The 25,679-nt window shown below is 36.4% G+C and overlaps 1 protein-coding gene across 2 annotated transcripts in view; it reads left to right on the forward strand.

The window, feature by feature from the left end:
* LOC110459240 overlaps window positions 1–25,670 on the forward strand; it is a 78,403-nt gene extending 52,733 nt beyond the window's left edge. For both annotated transcript variants that reach the window (XM_021511403.1, XM_021511404.1), the window contains 6 exons: window positions 4,862–5,402; window positions 20,832–21,072; window positions 21,736–21,968; window positions 22,277–22,392; window positions 23,346–23,480; window positions 24,228–25,670. In XM_021511403.1, coding sequence (XP_021367078.1) covers window positions 4,862–5,402; window positions 20,832–21,072; window positions 21,736–21,968; window positions 22,277–22,392; window positions 23,346–23,480; window positions 24,228–24,384 — 1,423 coding nt within the window. In that variant the 3' untranslated portion in view covers window positions 24,385–25,670. The remainder of the gene's footprint in view (window positions 1–4,861; window positions 5,403–20,831; window positions 21,073–21,735; window positions 21,969–22,276; window positions 22,393–23,345; window positions 23,481–24,227) is intronic.
* Window positions 25,671–25,679: the final 9 nt, after the last annotated feature.

The raw sequence follows: 25,679 nt of genomic DNA on the forward strand, positions 1-25,679 counted from the left end.
TGTCCGTGTGTCTGATCCAACCATGACATAATGTCTGTTCGTGTATCCGAGTGTGTACAAATACATACTGTCTGTCCGTGTATCCGAGTTTACCAAGTCACAATGTCTGTCCGTGTGTCTGAGCCTACCAAGTCACACTGTCTTTCCGTGTATCTGAGTCTACCAAGTCACAATATCTGTGCGTGTGTCTGATCCAACCAAGACATAATGTCTGTTCGTGTATCCGAGTGTGTACAAATACATACTGCCTGTCCGTGTATCCGGGTCTACCAAGTGATGATGTGTGTCCGTATGTCTGATCCAACCAAGACATACTATATGTCCGTGTGTGTCCTTATTCAGCTTCATTTAAGTGTCTGCAAGTCTTGAATAAAACACATTTTAAAATTTCATGCTGACTGCATCCACTATACAAGTTATTGCTTACACAAATTTACATTTGTAATATCTGTAGTTGACGTCCTCATTCATATGTAAATATTATCTTATTTTAAAAATTAATTTCACTCATAAAGATGTTTACGAGATAACACAATTCTTTTAAACAAATTGTATTTTAGTGAGACCTATTATATATGTCACGCGCTGCACTTATGGGGGGCAAACCGGAACGCAGTTGGGTCACCTCGATTGACTGACACCGGGATCTCGGCTTAAACCGCAATATACATATTTCCGGCTGCTGTTTTTTTTCTGATAAAGAACGATCCTTGTCGAGGCTTTTTATCAAGATTGTTATTAAACATACCAGTACATCGTCATCAGAAAATATTGATATATCCTACTTGTAGTTCATCTTATCATATTTCGGTCATAATTTTACTATTAACCTGTTAAAACACGTTATTATTCCTAATAATAGACATGGAAAACTACTCCGAGCATTAGGTGATCAAAAATAGCTTAAACAACCGCCAATGTACCTTGGATAAACACACGCATGTGTCGCAGTGTGGATATTGAGGTACAGCTATAGGTATGTGTGGTTAGTTGTTCCCATGTGGCCCTTCACATGTGTATATTGCTTGCATTCTCGGTTACTGCATGTTAACATGCATTTGTCCGTGTGCTACCAACAGTCCGAGTATACTTACACATTGTACACACGCGCAAAATGCATGTAGCATGTTACATACATAACGAATGAGAATGGATAAATATATCTTGAGAAGGTGTGAGGTGTCAAATATGATGACCGAAATTCCTTTTATAATAAACTGATAGAACCACCAGATAATGGATTATCCGAAATAATTATAGTAGTAGTTTATACCGTTTCAGATGCCATACTTTTTTGAGTCGGAATGTTATGCATCATGCTAATTTAAAGTCAAACCTGTGATCGCTTAATACAAGTTCAATTCACAATGACATCCTTACAATATGAGGAACATTAAAAGTGGTCGCTTAATGCAGGTGGTCTCTTAATGGACGTGTTTGCATGCAGCTGTGAAAACGTTTGTTCGGCTAAGTAATATTAAACTCATATTTCAAGTTTGTTATCTGTAAGCTCTTTCAGTTGCATTTCATACATGAATGGTCCGTATTTATCCATTAATATATTTTGATGATGATCTTCATATAAATATTTAGTGGTATTCAAGTTCATATCAATATGTTTTAAAAATCGTAGTACACCACTCTATCCTTGCCTGAATGTATTACAATTTATTTGAGTCTTCTTTTTAAAATGCCCATCCCTAAAAGTTAAAAGCGGCATGTGGGAAGTTAATCTTGTCAATATTTTCACCAGAACACTAGATATTTTGCATATTTATGATGAAATATCAGATATATTTCAAAATGAGATATTTGTTAAACGAGTCATTCAAGAAGTTCTCATTTTCAGCGAAATTATGTCGAGCTAAACCGAAACGTTCCGGGCTAGTTTTAAAACTTTGTATGGAATGTAAATCAAATTAAAATCAACGTTACAATGATCATAGCAAATTGTCCCCCGGTTCTTGTACCTTACAACCGTTTATAGCGTCATAGAATTTGTTTATCTGCAGACGTCACATAATGAATAACTAAATGTGACGTTACTAAAAACAATTAGCCATCTTGGGAAACTCCAGTGCTTTTGGATTTCTTTCCATTATTTGGTACCGTATGAACTCGACACAAGTAATAAGACCAGATAATGAAAAGCACTGTATGCCAAACTAATGCATTTTCATATTGAAAGAAAATATACAGTTTTGGATTATGTGAAAACGGGTGAAAATTTCCATTTTAATCTTTTGGCAGAATAGCAATGTTGGATTATGTAATAACGAGTGAACATTTCAAATTTAGGTAATGCGGGTTTCAAAAGATTTGGCTGCGCAATTATAACTGCACGTGCTGTCATCCGCGGATTTTTATCTTTCCGTAAAACCGATTGCTCTGTAGGCTTCCTACCTCATTTGTCACGAGCGAGTTATGGATTCTCCATACATGGTGTACTTAAAGCCCACCCTGGTAGTTCGGTGGCAATATCTGCGTGGGACGTAACTGTCAGCACGTCTTCAGATTACCAAGGTCAAGGGAAGGGAACTCTTCACGTTTATATCAACTTCAGAGGTCACTGAGGCCATTTAGGAAGGGCAACCGCACTTGTGTTGCTACAGACGTTATGATTGGGTAATCCTTTTTGATACAGTCATTGGGACTGGTTAATCCATTGCTTATACAATCTTCTATTGGATACTCAGGTGTTGATTCATGTTTGGACACTTAATCGTCAAAACAAAATGGCAATACTTGATGAATGTGTTACGACTCGAGTCGCTTTAACTGCACCAGTCTGCTTCAATAGTTAGCTGATCTATCAACCCTTAAATGTCGCAACCAGCCCATGACGACTTCCGGGGTGTGTTAATTAGTAATGTTCCTACGTAAAATGCGTTTATAGACTTTAATACGAAATAAATGGATGATTTTTGGACGGTGTACATTGGATAAATGACGGTAACTCAGTCACCCCTGTATTTTGACAATGGTCTTGGATGTCCTTTTCTTTGGAGCAGTCCAATTTCATCATTAGATGTCAATGATTTAATGACCTTAAAGCGGTTTTGATGTTATGACGAGGGGCGCTGTTTTCATGTGAAAAGGGAGAAAACACTGTAGGAGACGCTTTGAAACCAGAGCTGAACACAAAGTCTGTTTGATTGACTTGTAAATGGCGGCCTATGTAATTGGCCTGGTATATTAGAAAGGTAAAATTAATACGCACATGCTGTGTTCAGTATTTAACAAATATATACAGACAAAAATACACAGCACGCTTAAATTTCTCCCGGTTCTTAAAATGATGGTCGTTATCATCCTAAACGTTTTTAACTATCTACTATTAGTTTATTGACTTTTTAAGATCAGGTGGTTTTTTTTGACACACAACAAGGCCGGATGATTCACTGACGGCAGTAGAGAATAGCACCACCAGTATCTTTCATTCAGATCGCCAAACACTGCCAACAGTTTTATTGTTAGTCATCCGTCATCTTGATTTGATTCCATCGTGGAACACTCGGATAAAACTTAGATCTCACAGTCAAATTATACATCAAATTAATTTTGTTATGGCTAAAACTTGTTTGAAACGAGCAAGCAAACCGGTGCGTTCGTGTCGCGTTTATAACCCTATCTGATATATCCAAAATACATACAGAAACTAAAGTAGTGGGTTCAATCTAAATGAAAAGCCAACGAAAAAAAATCATTTCCGTCAGAGCTTTTTTTAAGTATGATACATGGCAAAAGTCCACCACTGATCAATTATCTTGTTGAAAACATTACGATGCTGTACAGCTGGACCGACGGAAGGAAAAAACACTATTCCGGCAAGTTGTGGTTTAAAAGTTCCGTGGTGTTTGGAAAGCATTACGAGAAATTTGATATCTTAACTGGTTAAGAAATGTTCCTCGATATCCAACAGAGTCTAAAGTATAGTGTTATTTTAGTAAACTCGCTTTATCTATCCTTTCCAACAAAGTGCTGAGGTTTTTTAAGCGGTGATCGCGTTCTCAGTGTTGAACTAGGTTAAAATGCACAAGTCTTTAGACAAAACTATACTTTCAAAGCAACTTTCAGACATACGAAAGTTTTGTAAACCAATCAACGCCTACTTATGTTTGGAATATTCTGCCTCTGACCTTTTCGATGCTATTTGTTGAGATCAATGATGCTCAGAAATTTCCGTCTCTCCTAGACGTCACATCCTGACGTGTGATGTCTTTGACGTCTATGAGAATTCCGTGGATCTGGGTTTTTTACCGATTCTCGCAATCTATGAGAAAGTATTTGCGCATTTTGATTCGTCAACCGTAAAAGTATTTTACATTTTCAATTGAGGGAATTAATCAATTTAGTTTCATAATTGATAAGCTCTTAAAGAAGTCACAAAACTACCTTGAAGTCATTTCGGTTTGAGTCATTTGATTTTGTTTTATCGAGTCTCTGATGAGATCTACTTAATTTTCAAGAATATATATTTTCGCGCTTGTGCTCAAAACGAATTTGCTGCAAAAATTAGAATTGTCTAAATCGACAATTCTAATTTTGTGCAAAAGAAAAACAATCATTTACATTCTTCAAATATATATTTACACTTTTTAAGATTTCCAGGAATACCTATATTTGTTAATATTTTCCCCGATAGATTATTAGGTGAAGTAAACCCGAAATTATATATCTTACGAAATGAAACGGACTAACGGTATCTGTTCTTTTCAAAAATCACAAATAAAAATTTCAAAACATCGTATTTTAAAACTTAGTACATGTATCTTAAAACTTCATATTTTTAAAATTTCATATTTTAAATTTTTGCATTTTAAACTTCATTTTTTTTAATACTAATTTCTTTCTGTTTCAGGGTCAAAGACCAGGGTACAAGGCTAAATAGACCCCCACCAAAACCGAGGTACGCCCAGGACGATCTTACTCTCGTCACCACCTCCTGTTCTCAGTACCAGCGTCGGGCTGCCCGGGACTGTGGGGCATGTTGGGGTAGGGACCAGGAAAGACGACTCCACTCCCCCTCCTCCCACAGAGATAGCAGTGATAATAATATACTATTCTGTAGCCGTAGTGATCCAACGTCATCTTTATCTGGAAATTCCCTAACCACCGGTTGTGTTACCTTCCCGCGTAATTCACATAGACCGCAGCCCTCTATCAATAATAGTGAAGTCTGGGTTCAGTGTAATAATCTAAACGAAACCCAGTGTTGTTCCGGAAGTCGAATTAAAATGGTTCGGACGTTAGGGAAAATGTTATTCATGTGTGTGCTAATATCGTGTTTTGTGTACATTGTTGGATTTAAAAAAGCGAAGCTACCACCAGGTAGTGGAAATTCCGAGGATGGAGATACAACGTCCAGTGTACGTCTCGGTGGGCCGGATCGTGTAATGCTGGTGAGTCGATTTAAATCAAACACTCCCGTCTAGAGGCTTGGGGGTTCTTGGTTCATGCTCAGGGTAAATATACTTGAATCTATTGCACAGTCACCTGGTGAACCGTGCATGAGTATTTTTTGTAAAAGTATCAGTTTCACTTTCGGTCCCACTCTCCGAGATTTAACTTATAACCAGATACTGTTTTTATTGTAAAATTTATTACAACATGGAACATTATTGTTTTCATTTCATATTTACTCTTTATGGTTCATAAATGTAAATATTGATATCAAAATGTCATGTCTAAATTGTCTTTCTTTATTATGATTGATAATAATGTTTCAGTATTACCGATCCCATGAGTATCGACCTTTGTTTGTTTGTATTCATGATTGTTTATTTATTGTTTAACGGCCCACTAAGATTGTTAAGGGTCAATACATAGCTAGTTGGTAATGTGTTCAACAATATCACGGGAAGCCAGTTAAAAAAGGAACGGTAAGGGGTAGAAAAGAAAATATGTGAGCAAATATAGGGGCCTATTACGCCACGCAATAATTTTTGAGGGACTCATACCCTCCTGACGTAGTAGATTGTAGCTACTTCGGACCTTGTACTTTAGATCCTAGACAACTTAAACTCCTTCCCCCCTATTAAAAAATAAAGATTGTGTATCGGACTTGAGCAAGGCACATACACATTTTGGATGATCATTTTCGTGTAAATTCGCTTTAAACAACGGTGGCGATATCAGGATTCATTTGAACAATTAGTCATACCATGTAATGACTTTCTCATGGAGTAAAACGCACATTAAGGATCCCCATACCTCACTACCAGCAGATGAAAGTATGCATCGGAAACTTCATTTCCGGCACGACTTAAACTTTGGTAAAACAAAATTTGAAAAGAATTACATACAATGCAGATTGTTTAAGGACAAAATAATAATTGTAATACAGAAGATGAAGTGTACAAAGAACAAAAACAACGAATGTTATGCAACGAAGCCAGATCAAGGTACGAACCCTGGAACTCGGATCAATACACTGTCGCTTCATTGCATTTTTTAAGCACTCAAAACTTAGTATTTGTCTCTTTTCAGGAATTATTTATCAAAGGAAAAGTCATATCGAGATAAATTCATATTGACAGGTTTCAGAGTGGTACGGGGATCCTTAAGTGAATTTAAGGGATTAGTAGGGAGGTGGCAGTTGAGTTAATGTTGAATTTACCCCGGATAAAGTCAATTTGCATTACTTAAACTGATCATAAGCGTGTGTTTTTTTAACCTTCGTGGACATTTATACCTGTCGTAGTAAGTTTGTTTAAGATAATTAATATAATATGCGGTTCGGGAAGTTGACAATATTATGTCAACATGTCCCAAGAGGGTAAGATGTTTATTCACTCTTTAAGTCAAGTGAAAATTACTTTCATATCAAAAGGGAAAGTAAAAGATGCACTCCGCAAATACTTAACATCCACTTTGCTTATATGCGTGGCATTTGAGACGGGTTGACATTGTTAGTGTTTCGTTTTCTATATTGGCTTATTTAATTTATCATATAGCGTGGACTTTGACATAGTGTAAGTAGAAGTGACAGCTTTGCCAAGTACGTCATATATCATCCTGGCCTTCTCATTGTTAAACGAGATGGGTTACAGGGTACAGAAACGTTAGTCTTCTGGACGATTACGTTCGATAGATTACAAAATATGAAGAATATTCATCCTAGTAAAAGGTCTGACAATGTTCCCGCATAATCTGTTATCGTAGCGCCGATAGGAGCTAAATCAAACAGAAGAGATTTCTCTTTATCAGAAATAACGGTGTGGAACTGACACTCGTAGAGGGGCAGTTAAACCCGGTAGTAAGGAAACGGAATAGCACACACTGTTGTTGTAATAATAGAATAATGTTAGAATAATGCAGTGTGTTATCAACACAGAATAGCACCATTGGTTATAGCCAAGAGTAACACACTGATTTATTAACATAGGGTAGCACATTGTGTTATTAGAATAGAGTAGCATAATGTGTTATTAGCACCGAAAAGCACTTTGTATTAGTAGCACAATGTGTTATGAGCAAAGAGTAGCACAATGTGTTATTAGCACAGATTAGCACAATGTGTTATTAGCACAGGGAAACACAAAACCGTATAAGCACAGTGTAGCACATTGGGGTTTTAGCACAAAGTAGCACAATTTTTCATTAGTACAGAGTAGCACACTTTGTTATCAGTACATAATAGAACACTATTATTGACACAGAAAGCCACAGTTATTAGCACAGAAAAAAAAACATTCTTATTTGTTCAGAATAGTAAAATGTTATTAGTACGCGAATAGCACATTGGGCTATGATTGCACACAATATCACAAACTATTATTAACAAATAATAGTACATGGTGATATTGGAACAAGGCAGCAAACTGCTAGTAGCACAGACTAACACACAATGTGAGGTCTTACAATTTAGTAAAGACAAGTTGTGTAGTATAGCAGGGAACGTGTATATCAGCTAATTGATTAGAATACCACATCTGGACACTCGAGAAGAGTAGAGAATACATCATCCCAAAAGACAAACAAATATGTGTAATTAATTTGACCTTGTCTATTACCAACTGTATATAAACGCTCAGGAGAGCTGCCGCCAGACATTCCGAGTCGGTTAGACGCTTGTCAATGATTGCGCCGTCTGTTTGTAATGCTTAGATTTCTATGACCAAGTTGCCATGTAGCATGTTTGTGCATAAAAAAAAACTTAAAAATGGATGATAGAAGATATGATACACACTTCTTAAAGTTGGTAACAATGCGTTTATCTTACCGAGCTATTTTCTGATGTATGTTTATCTGTCGTTGCATCAATTCTTATCGCAGGACTATGTCATTGTATACATTCCGTTCTCAGCGGAGACGTTCACATCACAAGGCTAAAACACATGATACTTATCAGCGATATGTAATAATAGGCATAGAAATGGTATATATAAAAGTATCATTATAATAATGGGTACTCTTCAAAAACAAGTGCATTGAGGTGCGTCATAATTGCGTATGAATTTCAATTAAGATAATTGCAAAGTGCATTTTCTGTTTGAATTAACGAAGTTATGAAGAAATCATAGCAATGATTTTTTCAGATGGTGCATACTCTACACACCTGGCCGAGAGGTGGAATTGGTACTTTACACCCAGTTAAGTTAACAAAAAATTATATCAAGTTTTACCTCCCCTGTGTCGAAACTTTTTAAATCATCAAATGGAACATTGCCGGATTATTATTTTTAAAGAAGTATTTTGATTTTCACGGTAATGCAACTGTTTCACAATGGAGTATTTTTTCCCTGTATGGCTCAGTCTACTGCAATGCATTAATGGTTATCGGTGGACCTGTGTTATCATGACAACTAGTATCGTTTCTGAGAATTGAAACTTTATCGGGTGGAGTGCGACCGCCTGTGTCGCCGTTCCAACCTACTTCTCTGGTTGCCGCTTGACGATTGAACACTTTCGGACTGGAGTATTGTTTTACTCTGTCGGCACCCAGTGAAAATGTAGTATCAATCGTTTCCCAGGGTCAATGATTGGAGCGAATGGAATATGGTTTTCCAGGGTCGCTGTCTTGTCGAAATGGAGTCGAGTTCCATTGTCCCTCGTTTTGAAAGTGTAGTAATATATACAACGTGATAATTGATAACTATTTCCGGTAGCATTAGAAACCAGTGATGGCTATATGTTAGCACCGCTAACCAGTGATAGCTTTATGTTAGCACCGCTAACCAGTGATAGTTATATGTTAGCACCGCTCACCAGTGATAGTTATATGTTAGCACCGCTAACCAGTAATAGCTATATGTTAAAACCGCTTACCAGTGATAGCTATATGCTAAAACCGCTTACCAGTGATAGCTACATGTTAACGCCGCTAACCAGTGATAGCTATATGTTAAAACCGCTTACCAGTAATAGCTATATGTTAAAACCGCCTACCAGTGATAGCTATATGTAAACACCGCTACCCATTAATAGCTATATGTTAAAACCGCTAAGCAGTGATAGTTGTATGTTAACACCGCTAACCAGTAATAGTTATATGTTAGCACCGCTAACCAGTAATAGTTATATGTTAGCACCGCTAAGCAGTGATGGTTATATGTTAGCACCGCTCACCAGTGAGATTTATATGTTAGCACCGCTCACCAGTGAAATTTATATGTTAGCACCGCTAACCAGTGATAGTTATATGTTAGAACCGCTAACCGGTGATAGTTATATGTTAGCACCGCTAACCAGTGATAGCTATATGTTAAAACCGCTAAGCAGTGATAGTTATATGTTAAAACCGTTAAGCAGTGATAGTTATATGTTAAAACCGCTAAGCAGTGATAGCTATATGTTAGCACCGCTCACCAGTGATAGTTATATGTTAGCACCGCTAACCAGTGATAGTTATATGATAAAACCGCTAAGCAGTGATAGTTATATGTTAACACCGCTTACCAGTGATAGTTATATGCTAACACCGCTAAGCAGTGATAGTTATATGCTAACACCGCTAATCAGTGATATATATATGTTAGCACCGCTTACCAGTGATAGCTATATGTTATCACCGCTAACCAGTGATAACTTTATGTTAGCACCGCTAACCAGTAATAGCTATATGTTAGCACCGCTTACCAGTGTTAACTGAGTGTTACTACATCTAACTAGTTTTAAATCTCTGGTACCAACGCTTACCTATGATAACTAATGTGTGGTGTTAACCATGGTTAATTCTCTGTTACCACCGCTAGCCAGTATTAATTCTTTGTTACAACCGCTAACCAGTGTTAAATCTCTGTAACCACCGCTAACCAGAGATAACTTGCAAGGTTAACCAGGGTTAACTCTCTGTTACCACCGCTAACCAGTGTTAATTCTATGTTACAACCGCTAACCAGTGTTAAATCGCTGTAACCACCGCTAACAAGCGATAACTTGCAAGGTTAACCAGGGTTAACTCTTTATTACCACCGCTAACCAGCGATAACTCTTGTTACCAACTTCTCCGAGACCAACACTTACCAGTGATAACTGACTTTCAGTGTTAACCAGGGTTAACTCTCTGTAACCACACCGCTAACCGGTGACAACACTTGTTACCAACCTCTCCGTTACCAACACTTACCAGTGATAACTTAGTTTCGATAGGTTAATCAACTTTTACTCGCCTAGCCCTGTAGGATACATATAAAGATAGACAAGGAAGAGCTCCAACCTCGTTCCATTTTCAATGCTACAATAACAGCGATGTAGACAGAGTAAGAGTACGTACTCAATCAGCGTGGTACCACACGCGAAAAGCACGCACATATCGCTCCTACTGCTGCGCGTGGCAAGACTAGCACTGTCTGATATGTTAACCCTGATATAGCTATGCCAGACAGATCAGCGGGATTGATCCCAGCTTTCTGTGTGTTTGGTTTTTTGCTTTTTATTAAGGACCAAGATATATATCGCCGGTTAAATAGACCTTCTTATGAGTTAAACGATACGAGACAAAAAAAAATTGTAAACATGATTTCATGCGTTTATTGGGTATGTTTTTACCTGAAGTATTTATAAACTGAAAAGAAGTAGCTGAGAATGATAGTAATATTTTACATTTACTGTTATTTACTTATGCATCACGAGAAAGATATTTTCGCGAGTGTTGAGCGTATTTATTCACATTTAGACCAGGTATCTATCTCTTAAAATCCTTGAATTATGAAACACAACTGTGATAATTAATTTCCACGAAAAATAGTTGAAGTACAGCATTATGTTTAAAACAATGAGGACGCTCGGTATCCATTAAGCTTGCTAACTATAAGGGTCATTTATTGGACACCATTGATACTCTGGATTTGGTGTTTTGCTTAAGCAGTATATTCGTATGCTCAGTAGCACTAGCTTACACTAACCACTCATGTAATAAGTTCACATATAGTCTTTGTACACTAACGTTCATTAACGATAAGCATTATTATTAAAATCAAACTAAATCGATGGAATCATTTGCATTCTTTCCACGGCATGGTATTTCAGAAAGGTAGCACTATAAAATCGCCATAAGTTCCGCGCCGCTATCGCAAGGAGGCAAATACACCAACATACCGCGTCAAGCAGACATGCATAAATTTCACACATTGATACACGTCCTTAAAACGCTTTGGCTGTTAATAGTACGCTAAACCTGATAAAAATATTTCTATCACAAAAGATGAATAAATCTTATATGTTTTGATTTAGCAATATCTTAATTTGTGTGTATTTTTTTAACGAAAACGTGCGCTCAACTGATGATATTTGTCATTATATATTGTATGCTTTGGGTTTAACATCATCGCGCAAGCTAAGGTCATTACCAGCTGCGCTACTTGCACTCACTTTCGTCGCCGTAAGGGGACGTAACCGAGATTTCCATGTCAAATAGCTACGTTCGAACGATCTTACGTGTACTTTAAGACTTCATTTTAACTCAAATGATCTGTCCTTGATAAAGGTGCACCGATACAGGCGTGGATCCTACTGTCAGCCAGAATTGTGTACAATAACTGACATATTACATAATCGAAATATTCCCAGAATCTCAAGTGTCTTTTATTTTCGAAATCGTAAAACTCCGTTTCGAAATAGATTTACTGGTAGTTTACAGAACATTTTTATTTGTAAATAAACAAACATCGTAAACACTTGCAGTGGGAAGGGAAAACAGGCTGTAGGCTTTATAAATTCGGTTTTCAAAGAGATCTTCTTTCCGATAACAATATTGGTCCTCTTCATGCTCTCAGAGATACATTTTACCTCGTTTTCCTTTGGCTTTTCGCCACGTCTTGTTGGCTTGTGATACATTTCTGAGCTGGAATAAAGTGTCTACTTACTATAACCGGGACTTGAACCGTTATTCCGGAATCTTGTTTTTCTCGTTAGACATTGCCTATTCCCCGTCGAAAGTTTAAATGTAATTTTTGGATCACTTGAGTTAACGATGGTGAAATATATAACTTCTGAAGTTTTGTGAAAGATTGTTCATGCTGATTTGTCGGGTTTTTATGCATTATTAACACGTTTTCTTGTTGTTTGTGATTTAAAATGATCACGAACTAAATATTATATTTACAAAAAGATATAAGAGGCGATCTCATTACGTTTTTCGTACGCTTCAAAATTCTGGCAAGTTTTATCAAGGCCATGCATTTTCTTTGTGTTCTTTGGGCAGGTCCATTTTCAAATAAGGAGGTCGCAGGGTTTACCAATTTCTCGAAATGTGCCGTCAATTCTTACGAACACACCCATAAGTTATCTTCTTTTATAAATTGGAATAAACTTCATAAATAGTTTGAACACCGTTATTTTTATAACTCTTATCTTTTTTTTGAATATTGGTCGTTGGTGGTATGTTTGGAAACTTCATGCTTCATACTTAAAAAACAATAAAATATTTCAAATAGTAAAAAATTGCCGGAGGGCTATGAATTGAAATGAATCACTAAAAATGTAAATCATTGAAAAGTGAAACACTGAAAATGTAAATTGGAAACTCTTGCTTTCATGGTTAGAATCACACTTCTTAATCCAGAAGAAAAAAATAGCCTTTTTTTTTTTTTGAGCCGCACAATTTTTCAACTACAAATGCCGATTCATTGGTACATGCGTATATACATATAACATTATCTAAACATAATAAGAATAGACAGGAGATTCGATTCGATCGCATACGATAGACCTTTAAGTATTCAGTCATAAATATAGATTGTTTATTTAATTCCATATTTTTCAATTGTATCTAAAGAACACATACTGTGCAAAAATATACTGAAAAAAATGCATTTTGAAAACCTTGTTTAAGAAAAGGTTTTTTTTTTCATTTCTATAATAAAACTGTTTGATCCCCTAAGACACTCAGATCGCCTCAGCCCATTCACTAAGTCTTGATCGTTTTTGTCCAGAGTGATCCGAATTCCCCCTACCCCCGGGATGGTTGGGTGGCGCAGTGGATATAACGCATTCACCTTTCACCAAGGCGGCCGGAGTTCGATTCCCCGATCGGACGTGAAAAGGTGTGGGATCACCTGCCCGACCACGTTGTTTTTTCTCCCCCGCGCGCTAACCACCGGGCCAACAAGAGTGATTAATATAAGTTGAAATAACTTGTTTCATAATTATTGTGGATTTGTGTGGATATTAGGACAAAATCTACCAATATAAATACATGCCAATATCTTGAATACACGCATATAAATCTCTCTTTTAAAATGACGTTTGTTGTCATTATGCTCAAATAAATTAAGTTAGATGTATACATTTGTACCTAGTTTCCCCCACAAACACTATAGGTTATTCACTCACGACTCGGTGGTTAAACCTGCTGAGAATTGGAAAACATGTTGGTAACCCGTTAGGGAGTCGCATCCTAGTACGTAGATGGATGGGTGCACGCCAGCACGTTAATACTGTTATCATGTTTTTCTACCTCGGGTCACTTAATGTCTCAATTGTATAAGACATGGAGCTTTAATACCGAGTGTCATTTAAAATTAATTAGCAAGAATAAATTTAATTTCACGAGTTAGGGGAGCTTTTATCCTCCCAAAACGTTCATGTCATAGCCAGAAAACCTCATGTTTCCTGTGAAATGATGCAACATGAAATATATTATTTACTGTTTCCGGGGCCCGTATTCATGAAACCGTTCTCAGGCTCAAGCATAGATTTTGAGCTCAAGCCTAATTTCTTGTTTCGGTTATAAATCAATAATAAAATCTTATTTTGTCAATGATTTGGAAACAATGAAGAAACTTAAAGCCGAATACTGTTTTCAATGTTTACATTTGACTTTTTGATTATTTTACATGATTTAAGCGAGTGACAGGAAATCTGGTTGGAGTACAGAATCCATGTTTGAACATGAGAACGGTTTCATGAATACAGATTACGACGCAAAGCATTGTAACCTGGCGTCGTAATCTAAAGATTGACCATGAAATCACTACCAGTCGGAGCGAATCCCAGGGTTATACCGCATCGCTGTAAAGTGTTACACCATCACGTTTGGGAAACCTCTAGATAACCAACTGTTGTATGCAAGATTTCATTTTTATCAAATTTACACGATGAACAATTTTCGACGATAATTTGAAACAGCGATTAGGAAACGGAGGTTTTCTACAACGATATCCGATGATGATTTTGCACCAATTTTTCGAAAAGCCACCTCAAAATATTTTGTTCGAGTGAAAGATCCGTTCAGAGTTGAAGTATGCTGCGCAATAGTGTTTATCTTACCTAACGAGAAAGTGTATACGAGTGGCGAGGTGAACGGAGGGCCAAGCTGGTGTTGATAGCGCTTAATATCTCAAGGACGAATAGGGGTCTGCATGGTAGATAGCGTGCGCTTTTATCAAAACCATTTGACTGGAAGGGTAAATATTGAAAGATTAGTTCTTTCAATAATTAAAGCATGTTGGGTTCGGTCTTTGAGATGAATACATCACTTGTTGTACATATTTGTTGGTTTTTTCGGCCACTGTCGGAGATAAATCGTTATTCAATTTTGAACACAGACAACTTACTACTAAAATGAAATAAATTAATTAAATTCTAGAGATTAGAACTTGTAGAGCTAAAACGGTTTGACAACTTTGCTTTTTGAAAAAAAACTATTGTGTAACAAATTAAAATATGAGTGCCTTCTACTTTATTTGTTCATTTGATAAGCAAATATTAGAAAATTGATTTTCCCACGAAAAAATAAACATCTTTATAACACCAGAATTTGGCCATATCTAAATGTGGCTGTATAATGAAGGTTCATTTTGTAATCGTGGCAGTATAACGAAGTTTTACTATATTATGGCGTCAGTATAACAATGTTTTACTATAAATTGGCGTCATTATAACAATGTTTTACTTTATAATGGCGTCAGTTTAACAATGTTTTACTATTTATTACATACTTACTAATAAATACGTTTATTTTGTATATGCGATACGACACAATTGCTCTAACCCATATCAGCCCTCGCCGTATCACACCCCAAAACCCATATCAGCCCCCGCCGTATCACACCCAAAAACCCGTATCAGCCCGCAAAACCCATATCACACCCCTTTTGAAAAAAAGGGTTTTTCAATATTTCAAAAATAAAAATAAATCATAAGATAGTAGTTTGTATTAGTAAGTATGTAATAATCAGAATAAAACACGCCTTTTTCAATATCACACCCAGTATCAACCCTCGACCAATATCAGCCCTTGGGCTGGTATTGCAGTCTCGGGTTGATACTGGGTGTGATATGGAAAAAGGCATGTATTATTCTCTATATAATGGCGTCAGTATAACGTATTTTTACTGAATAATGGTGACAGTTTTACCCTATTATGACGACAGCCTAACGAATTTTTACTAATAGTGGTGGCAGTATAACGAAGATTAAGCATATATTGGTGACAGTATAACAAGGCTTTACTGTTAAATGGGTTCTGTATAACGAAATTTTAGGGATAATGAAAGCAGAATCACGATATTTTACTGAAAATGGCGCCAGTATAACGATATTTTACCGTATAATGGCGTCAGTAATACGATGTTTTGCCGTATAATAATGGCAGTATAACGATATTTTACCGCATAATGATGGCAGTATCACGATATTTTACCGTATAATGATGGCAGTATAACGATGTTTTACCGTATAGAGATGGCGGTATAACGATATTTAACCGTATTATGATGGCAGTATCACGATATTTTACCGTAAAATGGCGTCAGTATAAAGATGTTTTACCGTATAGTGGGGTCAGTATAACGATAGTATACCGATGTTTTACCTATAATGATGGCAGTATAACGATGTTTTACCTATCACGAGATTTTACTAAGAATTGTGGCAGTATCACGATATTTTACGGTGTAATGATGGCAGTATAACGATATTTTACCGTATTTTGATGGCAGTATAACGATGTTTTACCATATAATGATATCAGTATCACGATATTTTGTCGTATAATGATGGCAGTATAACGATGTTTTACCGTATAATGATGGCAGTATCACGATATTTTACTGAAAATTGTGGCAGTATAAAGATGTTTTACCTATAATGATGGCAGTATACCGATGTTTTACCTATAATGATGGCAGTATAACGATGTTTTACCTATCACGAGATTTTACTAAGAATTGTGGCAGTATCACGATATTTTACAGTGTAATGATGGCAGTATAACGATATTTTACCGTATTTTGATGGCAGTATAACGATGTTTTACCATATAATGATTGCAGTATCACGATATTTTACCGTATAATGATAGCAGTATCACGATATTTTGTCGTATAATGATGGCAGTATAACGATGTTTTGTCGTATAATGATAGCAGTATAACGATGTTTTACCGTATAATGATGGCAGTATCACGATGTTTTGTCGTATAATGATAGCAGTATAACGATGTTTTGTCGTATAATGATGGCAGTATAACGATGTTTTACCGTATAATGATGGCTGTTTCACGATATTTTACTGAAAATTGTGGCAGTATAAAGATGTTTTACCTATAATGATGGCAGTATACCGATGTTTTACCTATAATGATGGCAGTATCACGATGTTTTTCCCATAATGATAGCAGTATCACGAGATTTTACTGAAAAGTGTGGCAGTATAACGATGTTTTACCGTATAATGATGGCAGTGTAACAAGGTCTATGTGCTTAGATTTGGATTTACTTATAAATCCCATTTTAACCAATTCCCGATCAATATATGTTCTTCAAAAATATGCCGATATGTAACGAATATTTGAATAAGCCGTGCATCCACGAGATCAAAGGCATAATAGCTCTGTTCCTTGTGCTGGGATACATTGATTGATTTTACGGCATTTTTGATATTTAACATACGTACATTTATGTCGCCCTTTTGATATTCTACAGGTGTGTCTGTCAAATATTCAATCTGTAAAATATGCACACTATATTTCAATTTAGATTATACATCTATTCCATCTGCTATCTCGCTGTCAGCTCTGCTTATCTTATGAATAACACGAAGGGCTGCTAATATGATGAGTTGACGTTGAAATGCCCATTTGATCATACAGATTTAATTTTCGCTTGGGCGGAATATATGTATGTATATATCGAAAATGATTGATAGGTACTGTATCATTGAAGTCCGTCTGCACAGAGATTGCTATATGACCCCACTGTATAACAGCTTTAAATTCCGTCTGCACTTGGATCAACGCAGTTTTTAATTAAGATTGCATATGCACATACAAAATTACATACATTCCATGAATATTCATTTATGCAGAGTGAATCATTTGATAACGTCGTTCATTGCATTTCTGAATTTCTACTTGTGTATTTGACATGGATTTTAATATACTAATTCCTCAAAAAGTTTATTATAGTATTTGCATTTTTTTAATTTCATATATTTTATTGTGAACATTTTTGGATTCTATGACATGTAGTTTCATTTCAAATCTATTTTATTGTTTTAAACGTACAAGTGGATAAGACACAGGCATCACCTATTTTAAAGCCTTACCGAGAAGGGCTGTGTGAGGATGACAAGGAAGAACTTTTGAATTTGTCATGATAAATGGTAGGTCATTTATTGAAAGGACATGATCGGATACAGCGGGCACGGGTAAAGCGACTTTAATACACTTCATCTTTTTGCAGACAGCAATAAGCGGAAGCGGCAACATCCGGACATTTGGGAGGGGTGTGATATCACATTTCTAGGGGGTGTGATATCACTTTCAAAGGGGTGTGATATCACTTTTCTAGGGGGGGGGGGTGATATCACTTTTCTATGAGGGATGATATCACTTTTCTAGGGGGGTGATATCACTTTTCTAGGGGGTGTGATATCACTTTTCTAGGGGGGATGATATCACTTTTCTAGGGGGGCGATATCACTTTTCTAGGGGGGGGGGGGGATATCACTTTTCTATGAGGGATGATATCTCTTTTCTAGGGGGGTGATATCACTTTTCTAGGGGGGCGATATCACTTTTCTAGGGGGGGTGATATCACTTTAAAAGGGGTGTGATATCACTTTCCTAGGGGTCTGATATCAGTTTCAAAGGGGTGTGATATCTCTTTCCTAGGGGTCTGATATCACTTTCAAAGGGGTGTGATATCACTTTCCTAGGGGTTGTGATATCCCTTTTCAAGGGGGTGTGATATCACTTTTCTAGGGGGTATGATATCACTTTTCTAGGGGGTGTGATATCACTTTTCTAGGGGGTATGATATCACTTTTCTAGGGGGTGTGATATCACTTTCAAGTGGATGTGATATCACTTTTCTAGGGGGGGTGATATCACTTTCCTAGGGGTCTGATATCACTTTCAAAGGGGTGTGCTATCACTTTCCTAGGGGTCTGATATCACTTTCAAAAGGGTGTGATATCACTTTCCTAGGGGGTGTGATATCACTTTTCAAGGGGGGGGGTGATATCTTTTTTCTAAGGGGGGGGGGTGATATCACATTTCTAGGGGGTGTGGTATCACCTTTCTAGGGGGTGTGGTATCACCTTTCTAGGGGGGGTGATATCACTTTTCTAGGGGGATGACATCACTCCAAGGGGGGGTGATATCACCCGGGCTGATATCAACTTGTGGAACTTTAACTTTTTACTCATACAAAAAGGTAGTGATTGTTGGTAAACATATGATAAAGCATGTTATCCTACCTACTCTGTCACTGATCCGCAATTCGAAATGTTCACAAAAAAATGTCGAAAGGCTGTGTCCATTGTTTAGCGTTTTATATATGGAACAAGTCCATTCATTTACTCAGACTTTCAGACTGAGCTGTGTTTAAATCGATCCAACCTCATAAATCAGGCCCGTTATTTTAACCCATTTCTGTCTACTACTATGGATAAAGGGAGATAAATGTGTTAAACTGGTCCATACAGCTACCTATGGATTATTTGCGTCAAAGGTGTAAAGCACACAACACGAATTCAAGACACTTAAAAAAAGTTATCCGTGCAAAACCTAAGACATACATGTTAATTGAAACACGAAATCAAGACTTCACGAATAACAACACAAATGTCTGATTGTGAATCTAAACTCTATGTGAAATTTAGAAATTTGCAGTTATTATCATAATAGCATAAGTCAAAAAAGCAGATGTCACCGACCATAACACAGGATGACAATGGGATTTATTTGATTATGGTGAAAGCATGCTAAAATGTACTATTTGCATGGACAAATCGATTTTTCATTAATCTTGCGTTTATATTGACATTATTCTGAAGTAGTCTGGTGACAGACTTCAATCATTTTCGTATTTAGGAGCGGAGGAATATATGTTGTCATCAGACGTAAAATAACATTAGAACTAGGACAATGTTTAATCATGTCAAATATTTTTTTGTTTGTTGCATGCGGAGGATTTCAAAAATTGAAAAGTGTTTAGTTAATTTCCTTCAAAATGGACAATTTTCAACCAAATAACGCACAACAGACGATATTCACAGATTTTATTATGAAAATGCGGGTTTATGTCTCTCTGTGTAATGCCATATCTCCTAAACCAGTTGTCAAATGAATTTGAAATTTCATATTTGCGGACTTCATTTATTCCAGATTACGAATATAACAACTAATTCTAAATGCCTGATGAGGCCGGAAATGGCCGTTAACGCCTCTAGTCCTTTCTTAGTAAAAAATAAATTGATAAGTATGGTATTTTTCTGTACTTCTTTCTGCCATTCATATGAACATCTGTTCGAGTAAAGAAATCTTACAAATTACATTTCAGAATTAGAAAACACTTTTAATACACCTTAGAGCAACGTTAAAAATAGAACGTACATTTGTAATTGATTGTCAACTCATACGGCGTGTGACGTGATTATTGCCCGAGTATACATATGACAGTTCGAGTTATCTCCCTTACATCTAAATGTATTGTACACAGAAATTCGTAATTTCTTTTGAAGAAAATGTTTCCCGCATATGTTTGCCGAAAAACGGTAATATATTATAACCATGTTACCTGAAGTTGAAACATAAATTGTCTATTCTAGTTTTCATCTTATATATATAAAATCAAATTTCGTTTTACTGCCACGATTTGTCTAGCGAAACGCTGGCGTTATAAAGAGATTTCGTGATACATCGACGGAGGCGTAGCTTAGTTTCAGTGAAAAATTACAAATGTATTACCAGCTGTGTCACCAGTTTGCTTTCCTCTTTATAGATATTTTATATTTGCTTGTATGTTTTTGTTTGTTAATGTTTTTTGTTTTGTTTTGTTATTAATTTTTGTTTGTTTTTATGAAAAATAATCAAGGATAAAAAAACAATAATCAACATCAAAACTCAGCTTGTATGTATCTTTGTTTTATCTTTTTACAGGAACCCAACATATACAAACCTATAGCGTTAGAGGAATTCGAGAGAAATATACTAGACTTGAGGACGCATTATGACGTCATACGAATGTTTCTAGTGAATAAGAGTATATCAGACGATGCTATCACTAAGCTGATATATAATGAAGAGAGTTCTGACGTGGTTGATGACGTGTCAGGGTCACATAAGAGAGACTACGATTATTACAATGACGAATGGGATTATAACGACGAAGATCGTATAGGTAAGTGGGGCACGTAACATTTTAACGTTGAAATATTTTAAAATCTTGTTTTTGAGATTGACAGTAATGCGTACATATCTGACAGTATTTGACAGCGATGTCTGGTGTATATATGATAGTGATGTCGTGTTGATATTTGACAGTAATATCGTGTGTATTTGATAGTGATGTCGTGTATATTTATAGTGATGTCGTGTACGTTTGATAGTGATGTCGTGTTAATGTTTGACAGTGATATCGTGTGTTTTGACAGTGATATCGTGTGTATTTGACAGTGATGTCGTGTGTTTTGACAGTGACGTCGTGTGTTTTGACAGTGATTTGTTAATATATGACAGTGATATCGTGTTTGTTTTACAGTGATATCGTGTGTATTTGATAGTGATGTCGTGTGATATCGTGTGTTTGGCAGTGATTTGTTAATATATGACAGTGATATCATGTTTGTTTTACAGTGATATCGTGTGTATTTGACAGTGATAGTGTGTATGTTTGACAGTGATATCGTGTTTATATGTGACCGTGATGTCGTGTTTTTGTTTGACAGTGATATCGTGGGTATATTTGACAGTAATATCGTGTGTATTTGACAGTGATATCGTGTGTTTATTTGACAGTGACGTCGTGTGTATTTGACAATAATTTTGTTTGTGTATTTGACAGTGATGCAGAAAGCTCTGGAGCATTATGAGGAGATTAAGACGGGACCATTAGGAGAGTGCAGTCAACCACGACCAGAAATTGTACGGGTCAGAGACTTTACGGGAGACGCCCACAAAATGTATATCCCAAAATTTACAGTGATTCATAAATGTCGGAACGTGACCGGATGTTGTTGGTTCGATTCTCAAGAATGTCGACCACTGAACGTCCAAATTGTGTGGAAACCTTTCATCGTAAGTAATTTCCCCATACTTAACGTCATAATAGAAACTGTAAATCACGGGCAGTAGGTTTTCTCCGGGTACTCCGGTTTCCTCCCATATTAAGACCCTCTGCGCACTTACATCTATAAGATAGAGTAACTTGTTGTAAAATGAATAAAGTGTATATAAGCACAGCTCTAGACGGACTCAAATTACCCCTTGATACTGGTAAAAGGCAGATTTCACTAGTCTGGATAACAGTTTGCTAAAGTAGTTTATGTATGATCACGTGATATTCGTTAAAAAAAAACTTATAGACAATGTCAATATTTTTACAGACATTTGATTACAATATGGATGAAGAAACGGTGGAAAAAAGCACAGACAGCGTTGAGTGGGTGTTGTTTGAAAACCACACCCACTGTTCCTGTCAGAACCTCAACCCTTTACCCGAGTAAGTAGCCCCTCTTCCCTAAATCCCCTACCCAAGTAAGAGGCCCCTCATCCCTAAATCCCCGTTAGTCGGGTGGCGCAGTGGACAGCGCACTCGCCCTTCACAAAATTACAAACAAACACCCACATACCTGCATGACCTCATCAGTACCACACAAAAGCCATACTCCTTTAGATACCACAACACAGCAGACATACCACAAGTAAGAACTACCAAATTTGGCAAACACTCTTTTCGATCTGAAGCACCAAAAATATGGACTTCTCTGCCAGCCCAATTTCGAACAGCAACAACACTTTCGCAATTCAAAACACTTATAAACAGCTGGTACGGACCACAATGTAAATGTGTCACATGCTAACAACCTACATAATATACCACACAACAACATAGCATCACTTACTACTCTCATACAAGTACACAAGGTTTTAAATATGCTTTTACACCCCATGTTTTTAGACAGATATCTGCTATTTTAAACAGCTACTTGTGTACATGTGCTTTTAACAAATGATAGTGCTAACCTAGCTGAAAATGAAATGTGATGTATGAGTAAAGTATTGACTTTGTAACTGTTTTATTATGCAATGTGTATTTCCTGTATGTTAGTCGGTTTTAATAGCTCCTTAGAGCTAATGTTGTATTGTTATACCATGTACCGACTCTAAATAAAAACTTTTGACTTTGACTTCACCAAGACGGCCGGGTTTCGATTCCTCGATCGTACGTAAATGATATTGGGTCAGCTGACTGAACAAGTGGAGTGTCGCCGGGTTCTCCGGTTAGATAGATCTTACACCCTATCACAGATAACATTTATAACACGCAATGTACCCAATTTCCTTACATATGGTAGTACCATTGTTTTTATATCTGGTTTATGTCCTCAGTAAATTACTTACGTATTTGAGGAATTTGTTCTTTATCGATGTCCTTTTTATTTTTTTCGCCAGGTGTTCGTTGAGGTGTCCACATCCATTTTTTATGTCACGCCCACACGAGGAGTGTGTTTGTGATTGCAAGAAAAATTCAATTCATTGCAACAAGATCAAGTATGGCATGGAGCCCCTCAAACACAAAGAATTTGAGTGAGTAATTCAACAAACGTAATGTTTAATTATTTATACCTTGAGATATGTTTTAAGAACGTAGTTTTTTTCCGAGATGAACAATAAAAAATCCCAACATTAATATATTCACTGCGATAATGTTTTATAACGTTGGGACATATGTAAAAGTTATATTTTTTTCAAAGATTAGATATTATTTAATCACGATGTTTTAGGTCAAACGCTGAATGTGTGGTGTTATGCAAATATGTTAACACAAATCTCTATAATAAACATCAAGTAAGTTCTCAGATTTTAACTAAAAAATATCCGTTTCTGCTAATACAAAATCTAAATATATAGAAATATAAAATAATTTTTCAAATTTTGCATTTAAGGATACATATTTTTCTTTATAAACGATTTTAGTCTACTTATACCCCTTATTTTACCTTTCATGGTAATTTATGCAAATATTCGTTATGAAAAACCTATTCAGGATTTAAATTTTAAAGTGTTGTCTATAAATAGTATCTCGATCATTATGCCTTGAAGTTGAAATGAAATAATAGACCAGAATTAAAAATAATTTCTTTGAAACCTTTATTCCTTTTAACCTTTCGGAACGTCTAGTGTTATTCTCCTTGAATATTTTTGTTAATGGTATCCGTCTAAATTTTTCCTTTTTTCACATTTTGTCCTTGTTTGACCGATTTTGATATTTACATCGAATTGTATATGGTTTTGTTAACACATTGGTATTCTCTTTTTGGTTTTTTTCTGAAGATGTGTCAAGCGAAATGAATGTATGCAGCCTGCCTGTGCGGGGGGTCGTTTTGACATGCGAAAGGGATTCTGTGAAGGAGTGGAAAATAGTCAGTTACCGATACTACACCTGCTGGAAGAGGAACGTCATAGCCCCAGATACCCGGGTCGTCGGTAGTCCTCGCCTCACCCCCAAACAGTCCGTCTACCTCATCCATACTCCTGACATCGTCGTAACATACTTTATATAGCATTTACTATTTATGAGTGGTGTTCTGTGGCCATACGCCTTTTCAAACTCAACATGGGCTGTGTGTTATATGTACACGTCAGCCTATCTATATTTGTGATAATGTATTAAAGTCATTTTTATTTATTTATAGGCTGTTGCAGCAATCAAAACCATCAGTACATGTCTAAATTTCTCCTTCGTGGTTTTTTTTACGTAAAATGAATCTGGAACAGTGGCACTTTGTCGTTCTGGGAAATTTATTTGGTACCGGGAAACGTTTATGTTATAAAACAATCCAGGCCAAAAACCCAAAGGCGAAATTTAGACACCTGATTTAGACGTCATTTCTGTTTATATATATATATATGCTTACTTAGCACGTGTCGAAGGACAAAATATGCACGTGCTTACCTAGCACTTGAAGGAGAGTAAGAGTGTGCTGGTATGTACTTATTAAGCACTCTAGGGGGGAAAGAGTGAACTAGTGCATGCTCAGCACCAGTGCGAGAGAAGAAGTATGCATGTGCTTACTCAGAACTTGTGCAAGATAAGGAGTGAACGCGTGCACGTACTGACTAAGCACTTGTGCGAAAGTAAGAAGATGCAAGTGCTTATTGAGCAGTTCAGCGAGGGGGAAAACGGACACGTGCTTACTCGGTACACGTACAGGGATAGTAGGGTTCACTTGTTTAATCGGCACATGTACGGAGGTAGGAGGATATTCTTGGATAACATGTACCAATACTGCGTTTACTGACAAAGAGTCTAGTGGTTCCTCGAGTTACCTCCCGTTGTATGCTTTCGGTAAATTTCGTCTCCTTTTAGATAATTTAACTCAATGAGAAAAATGTGAAATTAACTTCATGAATAAAAGGTCGGATTTAATTGATTGATTGCTGATATATCGGAAAGCTTTTTAAAAAAAAAACACTCGTCATTTTAAAAAGGGATATAACTAAACACTGTTTCAGGTTCTTGGATTCATCTTTCTTCAATAGCTTGATAAAAGTTAAGGGTATATGCTACCTTACTGACACGAATCTCCTATTCCAAAGAGTTTCAAATTAAGAAAGTTGTCAGACATTTGTTTGTGAATAGTAATATTAAGACATGGTTAATGAATTAAGGACATACTTCGGATGTATTAGATTCTTTCAAAGGTAGATTACTCTAATTTTAAAAAATCGCAAGTACAATTTAAAAAATTGTATGAACCTTATTGGGTTTTTTCTTTTAAGTTA

Source organism: Mizuhopecten yessoensis, unplaced genomic scaffold (assembly GCF_002113885.1).
Source record: "Mizuhopecten yessoensis strain PY_sf001 unplaced genomic scaffold, ASM211388v2 scaffold9987, whole genome shotgun sequence".
NCBI lineage: Eukaryota > Metazoa > Mollusca > Bivalvia > Pectinida > Pectinidae > Mizuhopecten > Mizuhopecten yessoensis.